General features: G+C 39.3%; 1 protein-coding gene across 4 annotated transcripts; it reads right to left on the bottom strand.

Moving 5' to 3' along the window:
* Positions 1-2,008: 2,008 nt before the first annotated feature.
* On the bottom strand, positions 2,009-7,356 carry LOC110492033 (alpha-tocopherol transfer protein-like). Of its 4 annotated transcripts, none has more exons than XM_021565999.3 (6): positions 7,230-7,356; positions 6,357-6,645; positions 5,903-6,084; positions 5,103-5,296; positions 4,811-4,921; positions 2,009-4,356 (listed from the first exon to the last, which is right to left on the bottom strand). In XM_021565999.3, exons 2-6 carry the CDS (start codon positions 6,635-6,637, stop codon positions 4,072-4,074), a joined length of 1,053 nt encoding a protein of 350 aa, XP_021421674.3. In that variant the 5' UTR covers positions 6,638-6,645; positions 7,230-7,356; the 3' UTR covers positions 2,009-4,071. The 4 variants fall into 4 exon arrangements, with proteins under 4 accessions (XP_021421674.3, XP_021421673.1, XP_021421672.1 ...); XM_021565998.3 differs by having other exon boundaries at positions 7,014-7,284; XM_021565997.3 differs by having other exon boundaries at positions 6,945-7,282.
* Between the last annotated feature and the right edge of the window lie 1,405 nt (positions 7,357-8,761).

Here is an 8,761-nt window from a genome sequence, read left to right as displayed (position 1 = left end):
GACATAACGTGCTGCATGATTTACAACTGGCCTGTTGACGGGACGCCAATCCTTAAGAAGTTTTAAATTAAGGGGAACAGTTTCCCCCAAGTTACCCTACTGATATGATCGAAAGAAAGGGACTACTGCTCTCGGATCAGCGTTCTCCATTCAGATCTTACCTTAACATTATAATTATTTCACAATACTTACGATGGATTAGCTCCTAGAGATATTACCACCTACAGCTACAAATATTGAGGTGTCTTATTCTAATGCTTACCCAATACAAATGCACTAAATTACCAATTTGGCACATCATTGCGCACGTTAGGCAACACATCAAGAAATCTATTGAGACAAGTGACAAACAGTAGCCTTCAAGTAGAAAGAAAGACATTTCAGTGTGGCCTACCTGTGCACCTGACATTAAAACGAGAAACTTAAAATATAAGTCAATTCAAAATGCAATGTATTTCAATATGATTGAAATATGCCTATAGTGTACTGTTTATATTTTAACACAGTCATCTCGGTTTTCATTAGATTATGAACATTTCAAGTGCAATGTTAATAATGGTTTTGGGAAACATCTCAGCAATTTAATGAGGGGACTATGGAGGTTCTAATTATGAATTTAGCCTTAATTAAGGATCTGACCCTTTTTTTCATTTTTTTGCCGAAAATGACATACCCAAATCTAACTGCATGTAGCTCAGGACCTGAAGCAAGGGTATGCATATTCTTGATGCCATTTGAAAGGAAAAAAATTGAAGTTTGTGGAAATGTGAAGCTAATGTAGGAGAATAATGTAGGAGAATATAACACATTAGATCTGGTTAAAGATAATACGAAGAAAATACTGTTTTTGTTTTTTCATCATCTTTGATGAGAGAAGGGCCATAATATACTTTTCCAGGTTATGCACAATTTAGATTTTGGCCACTAGATGGCAGCAGTGTATGTGCAAAGTTTTAGGCTGATTCATTGAACCATTGCATTTCTGTTCAAAATGTTGTGTCAAGACTGCCCAAATGTGCCTAATTGGTTTATTAATACATTTTTAAGTTCATAACTGTGCACTCTCCTCAAACAATAGCATGGTATTCTTTCACTGTAATAGATACTGTTAACTTGGCAGTGCAGTTAGATTAACAAGACTTTAAGCTTTCTGCCCATATCAGATATGTCTATGTCCTGGGAAATGTTCTTGTTAATTACAACCTCATGCTAATCACATTAGCCTACGTTAGCTCAACCGTCCCACGTGGAGACACCGATCCCGTAGAGGTTTTAATATGCATTTGGGAGGCCGGTCCATGTTCTATTCTTCATATGCATACCCTAGGACATGAATCATCAACTAAATTCAGGACAATTTTTACTTAAGTGGATGGTCAGGGGGCCAGAACATAATTACAAATAATTTCTAGACTGAAAATTGATTGCAGGAAGCCCAAGCATATATAACATTTGACTAAAACATAATCATTTCAGACCTTGCTTACGTTTGTATATGATCACATATTATGTGTGGGGATTTCCAAAATTAAAATCATTTGGAGCCGATTTGCTGGTGTTTTTAGTCTTTTATGTCCAACAATAAAATAAACACCTTTTTTGCTCAGAAAACTTGGGGGGCCAAATAAAATCACCCTTGGGCCAAATTCGTCCTGTCGGCCGCTAGTTGTGGAATACTGCCCTAAGATCTCTATGTGAAAACCATCCTCTAGGCCTAATGGACATGTAAGGGTTTTGCAGAATACATAACATCTGCATTTGAAATTAGTTTATTAATCTTTTGATCGATATATGTTTACTTTGCAATATGAGGGAGGACATCTGCATTGCAGACATGCTTAGAAAAATACATGTTTTATCTAATTACAATATAACAATGTGCAATGTAACAATGACAAAATAAAATATTTTAAAAACACTTTGGCCTTTCATAAAATAATGAATAATAGGCCTATATATATATATATATATATATATCCAGTACCAGTCAAAAGTTTGGACACACCTACTCATTTAAGGGTTTTCCTTTATTTGTACTATTTTCTACATTGTAGAATAATAGTGAAGACATCAAAACAATGAAATAACACATATGGAATCATGTAGTAACCAAAAATTGTTAAACAAAACAAATTATATTTTATATTCTTCAAAGTAGCCACCCTTTGCCTTGATGACAGCTTTGCACATTCTTGGTGGCAATATAACCTCATCTCTAAATGACCTGTGGTAATAATAAAACATTTGGCAAAAACTGACATATAGCTCCAGTGTTGCTGGGTGGGGTCCCCGATAGAACTGGCTTCTGTACCCTGGGTTTGCGATTAAAACAAAACATTATGGGCTGGTATCTACAATGCTAGTGGGTGAAATCAAATCAAGATGAACGAGAAATAACCAACCTGGACTCAGGGGTAGATGTAACATAGTAAACACAAATCTGTCTCCCTCCATTTAATATATTGGCTCCCAAGTGGTGCAGCGGTCTAAGGCACTGCATCTCAGTGCTAGAGGTGTCACTACAGACCCTGGTTCGATATTGGGCTGTATCACAACCGGCCGTGATCGTGAGTCCCATAGGGCGGCGCACAATTGGCCCAGCGTCGTCCGGGTTACGGGAGGGTTTGGCCGTCATTGTAAAATAAGAATTTATTCTTAACTGACTTGCCTAGTTAAATAAAAACAATTACAAAATATGTATGGTATGTATTAATTTGTGGATGTCCACAATCCATTTCTTATATGTTACAAATTGCAATTCCTGCAATGTCTTACAAGTTGGCGATACGTATGATATGTTACGAATTCCAATTTTTTGTGGCTAACATTAGCTAGGCTAGAGGTTAGGGTTAAGTTTAGGGGAAGGGTTAGCTAGCTAACATGCTAAGTAGTTGCAAAGTTGCTAAAGTTGTCTGTGATGTGGTTCGATACACGTGACCTTTGGGTTGCTAGACGTTTGTGTTATACGCCCACCCATCCTCCCCACTTTAGTTTTTGGCTTAAGTAACCTTCTGTCTTATGTAACCATACCAAATGTAACATATCATACTACTGTAATTTGAGTGTCACAGATTTATGTTTACTATGTTACGTCCTTGAAGCCAGGTTGTATTAACTGATCAGGACTAGTAAAATGTGTCTTAATAAGAACGAATGCACATGCCATACTGTAGGCTAGGGATCTCAGTAACTCAGACATTACAGGTCTTGAGTGGCTCAGTTAGTAAGAGCGTGACACCACCGATGGCAAGTTCATCACTGGTTTCAATTCCTGCAGGGATCACATACACATGCTAAAATTGTAGGCTATCCACTCATTGCACTGTAAGTTGCTTTGGATAAAAGTGGCAACCTTGCATGGTTACAAATTAAATCCCATTCATAACCCCTTGCACATCAATGATTATCGAAAATAGATTAAGGCAAAGTATGGATCCGGTAAGGCTACAACATGGTGTTTGAATATGACCACGCAGAGGAAGTCTAACAGGAACAGCCTCAGTACATGTATTCTGAGAAATTAAGGAGAAAGCGGAAGTGAGTGGCATTTTAAATGGGCACAGTTGATCGTCTTCCTCTATAGGAAATAAATGTAACACTGGAAATGGTTTGAAACCGAGAGGCAGCTCCTATTAAGCCTCTTTGCCAAAACCTGAAGCTGCCTTATGCTTGGCCATGTAGCAGGCCCTGAACTCGTAAAGCGTCTCCCATGTCCATATAACTGTATTAATTATGATCTCAAAGGTAAAAACCAATCCTATAATCAACACTCCTACTCTGAGACGCTTTTTGAATATGGGCCCAGACGACTATTTAGCTCCTCCTGTAGTGATTTCTACTAAATAACATTGAAAACTTGCCCCATGGGACCATGATAAAACATAGATAAATGTTTCAAAAGAAACAGTAGTGTTCTCATAGCCTAGTCCCAGATCCAGTTGTGCTGTTTAACGAACTCCTATGGCCATTGTCACATAAATGACTCTAGGCGTTGGCAAGACAGCACAAACACATCTGGGACCAGGCTAGTGTCCTCACAGTAGTTAAACAAGAGAGAGGTGATGGTCACTATCAGTAACAGTAGTAGAGCTGAGAGCGTAGACCCCTGAAGGTGTCATCATCCTGGGCAGCACCACCGGGCTGCTGCCCTTCAAACAGCATGGAGTTTGGGAGAACTACGCCCTCTAGAGGATCTGGCTGGCAGAACTCCACTATAAACTCCTCCTCAGAGTCCAGTAATGTCTTCGACCAGGCTGACATGTCGAGGTGGCCGGCTACCCCACCATACTCATCTGGCAGGACGGATCGAGGGATGTTGCGGTGCAGAGAACGCAGGTCTGATCCATGGAGAACGTACTGTATGAAAAATAAAGGGAATTATGTTAGGCTGATGTGTCACAGAATCACAAAGGAGCATACAGTACTTCAAGTACTCCTGTTCACTTGATTACATTCATTCATAATGGCTTTTAATACATTTGAATTCACTTCAAATCATATCACTGGTAACAAGCTGTCTTCATCAGGGTATAACCCCTGTATATAGCCTCGTTATTGTCTTTTATTGTGTTACTTTTTCATTTGTATTTAATTTTTTACTTTAGTTTATTTAGTAAATATTTTCTTAACTCTATTTTCTTAAAACTGCAATGATGGTTAAGGGCTTGAAGTAAGCATTTCACAGTAAGGTTTACACCTGTTGTATTCGGCACGTGACAAATAAAATGTGATTTTATTCAATTAAATCTGAATGCAGTGATCAAAATTCAAAAGGCTACAGTGTACAGAAAAAAAGGAAGATAAGACTCACCCTCTCTGCCATCTTCTCCTTCAAAAAAGGCTTAATTATTGCAAAGATCCCTTTGAAAATCCGGGGCTCATTTATGATGTTAACAGCCTTGATTCTTATTGGGAAGCTATCCTGAAATGCAACATTGAAATTAAAATCTATTAATATTATTTACAAAATACACAAGCCAAGAGTATCTTCCTTAAGGGTGTTTGATAAGATAAATATTTGAGATCTGATTTGAGTGTTCTTTGATCATGTTGTTATGGATGATAATATCAAAACATAAATATCAGAACAGTAATAAGGTTACCTGAAGAATGCTGACAACCTTCTTGGCCAGGAATGGGCCCGGATTGGATGCCTGAGACAAGCCCACCCCAGTGTAGTCTGCTAAGATGACGATCCCATTAACCTGAGTCTCCTCTGGCTGAATCAGCTTCTCCAGAGTCAGGTAAATTGCCCGGATGTTGTCCTCAAATGGATAATCATTCGCTTTCCATTTTCCTGTTGTAAAATAATTTGTATTTAGTAACACCGAAGAAGGTCAAGCATAGGACAATTTTAATCTGTTATATCAAGGCTATTGGCAGACATGTTTTCAAGATTCCAATTTTTGTTTTTGCTGTATATGTTTATGAGCAGCTATTACCTCCTATGTCATGCATTATAGTGTATTATAAACTGGATGGTTCGAGCCCTGAATGCTCATTGGCTGACAGCCGTCGTATATCAGACAGGATACCAATGGTATTACAAAACATTTATTTTTACTACTAATTACGTTGGTAACCAGTTTATAATAGCAATAAGGCACCTCGGGGGTTTGTGGTATACAGCCACTCCGCTTTGCGTCGTGCCTAAGAACAGCCCTTAGCTGTGGTATATTGGCCATATACCACACCCCCCCCGTGCCTTATTGTTTCATTATACATAGCCCATAGGGCATTGTAAATGATCCATTTCCATCCCCTATGGATTAAATAAAATGAGATTCTATTATTCTACGATGAGTATGTCCATATGAAGTGTTACCAAATAAAGACGAAAAAAAAAGTTAGAGCCCTTCTTGGACATGGACATACATTAGATAGTGCAAGCTAACACACTGACCAGGTCTGAGACAGAGGATGTAGCGTCCATTAGGGTCTGGATGGGGCAGGACAGTGAGGAAGCCCAGGTCTAACACATGTTTGATAGTGGAAGGTTTCAGGTCCTGGAAGACCTCAGGCCAGGCCCGCCGACTGGTATGGTAGTTAAGGAGAAGCTGCATGGCACGGTCATAGTCAAACTTCCTGGTGGTTGGACAAGGACATGGGACAGGTGACAGGACACCATTATGTTAGCTTCAAGATAGAACATCTTCAATAAGAAGAAACCAGGGCCCATATTCATAAACAGTATTAGTGTATGAGTGCTGATCTAGGATCAGTTTTGACTTTCAAATCATAATTACATAATTATATGGACCAGGGGCCTGATCCTAGATCAGAACTCCTACTCTGAGACGCTTAGGGACAGTGACCCAGAGAATTGTGGGTAGGTACTGTAATACATCATGACATACCTGGCCCGTAGGAAGCGCAGGAGGAAGGTATCGTCCAGCCTGGTTCGGAGGTTAGGCTGCTCCTTCAGCACCATGTCCCTCAGGGCCTGCACGTCTCTCAGCCTCCACTCGGGCTTCTCCTGTAGCTCCTCCCGGGCTTTGGCTACCAGCTCAGGGGTCAGAGTGCAGGAGTAGATGGGTGGCGGAGGGCCGGGGAACCTGTAACCAGCCGCTGGTGGTTCCAGAGCAGGAGGAGACCCAAGATCAATGTGCCTCATAGGTGCACTTTCTTCAGACATCATTTTGGCCACTAAAATATAAACAAATACTAAATACATGTCTGGATAAAACAACACAGCAGAAATAGTCGTGGTACAAGAAAACCTGGACTGGAGAGCATTACAAGACAGTAGAACCACATGAGAAATACCACAATTACCACAGGACATCTCTAAGGTTGTTATCAGCAATTAGTCATACACGGTAGCCACAAAATTGTGTGTATTCTCTAGTCTAGCCTACAGCAACAGCAGCGGCCTAAACAACATAAATGTCACGACAATATCTTGAAAACACTGTATTGTAAACACTATCCTGTATTTCCCATACATTCTGCTTTTGACCGCGCTGTACTCGAGAAGCTGTGCTTGCAAGCCACTGCGGATTCTGAATACCAACCAGTATGACGATAGTTTTTTTTTTTTGTATTTTCAGAGTCAAAAGTGTTCTCCAGACGAATGCTTAGTAAATCAAAACAGAAGCTGCCCACAACAAACCAACATTTCTGGGTTTCCACTAGTTACCACAGCCACAGACAAAATTGGCTGTATCGTAAAAAATAATTTAAACAAAATGAGCATTTTGGTCTTAACTTAAGGTCAGGGTTAGGCATACCGTTATCAGTGTGTTTACTGTTAGGGTAAGGTTTAAAATCACATTTTGAGAAGGTAAATTGTAGAAATGGGCGGGGTTTACAACTTTGTGGCTGTAATAACTTGTGACGACCTTCTTTCTGGCGCAATCCGCGGCGAGTTCCGGTGGCGCGAGATTCTTTCTCTCTTTGGTTACTCTGAAGCATGTGATGAGCTGCGTCATTCAGTACTTGCTACAGTACATTGTAACAACAAATCATCATCAGAATTATACATCAACCCCTAAATAGGCTATTATGAATTGTGTTGGCTTTTGTTTTTTTTTATTCGGATACATATTTATACAGATTAAATTAAAATACATTTATGATGCACACTTTATGTTTAATCATCTTCAGAATAAAATGGTTAACCTAGGCCTTCTATAATGTGAAGTAAAGTCCATGCGCGTGATATGCACGTGATAATGGGCAGGTTTTCTGCGGTCATTGGATCCGATAGATGGCGCAATTGCACCACAAACGTTGGTTGATAGGCCTAGAGACTGAGCAAATTGGATTGAACGCTTGCGTTACAGCTGTCCCATTTTGGCTTCAATTGACAGGTCATAGAAATTCTAAATAGACAATAGCCTTTTATATTGCACTGTCGCTGCTACACGCTCCTGAACATGCCTGTAAGACCACACTACTCCACACACTGGACCGCAATGAACTGGTAAAATATTGTATTTCACTACACTTGTCAAACAAAACTCGATGTTGGACTATTACTGTAACGAGAAATGGAGGGGAGGTGACAGAGATAACCAATAGAGCCGGGAAGAAATGGGTGCACCAACAAACACAAACATGTAAATGCCTTGTCTTGAACCTATCGATGAAGATATTACTGACTTTTTCTTTAGCTTACTCAAGTAGAAAAATAATCTATGAGAAGCTTTATTTCACAGCTATCTGCAATTACTTTATGACATGTTATCAGCCTGAAGAAACACCCCTTGTACTATTTATCCTGACCATGCACTGCCACGTAGGCCACGGCTTTTCATTCGTCAGAGACTAAAACAGCCGACAATCAATTCAGGCTGGTTTTGAAATGTCACTTTAATTCTTTAGCCAGCGTTAACGAAACATTGAATATCATTATGGTCATTGACCATTATCCATATCATAATACCATGCTAATAATAATTGAGAAATACACATCTTGAGGATTCTAGGCTATCTTCATCTTCAATACCATAGCTTAGTAATAACTAAGAACAGTAAAATGAAGATAACAAATCATCTAGTTTTCTCATTCACTTAACTTGTTGTACAATATTGACTTTGCCAGACAAGTGTGTGATAGATATAGGGTGACAAGAGGAGACCTCTGAAATAATGTAGCAAATTATATTTTTCCTTCTGACATAAAATCAGGGTTTATTAACAGTGGATAGGCTATGCCTTCTACATTTTTAATTGAGATGTTATTGGTCTCATACCATATAAGTTAAGATTCCATTAAGTACTTGTATTGTGTAATTTAAATAAGGGGCAGTGCAAAGTG

The sequence above is a fragment of the Oncorhynchus mykiss genome, chromosome 16 (genome assembly GCF_057628025.1).
Source record: "Oncorhynchus mykiss isolate SJ-2025 chromosome 16, ASM5762802v1, whole genome shotgun sequence".
Taxonomy (NCBI): domain Eukaryota; kingdom Metazoa; phylum Chordata; class Actinopteri; order Salmoniformes; family Salmonidae; genus Oncorhynchus; species Oncorhynchus mykiss.
This window is presented reverse-complemented; position numbering and strand designations above follow the sequence as displayed.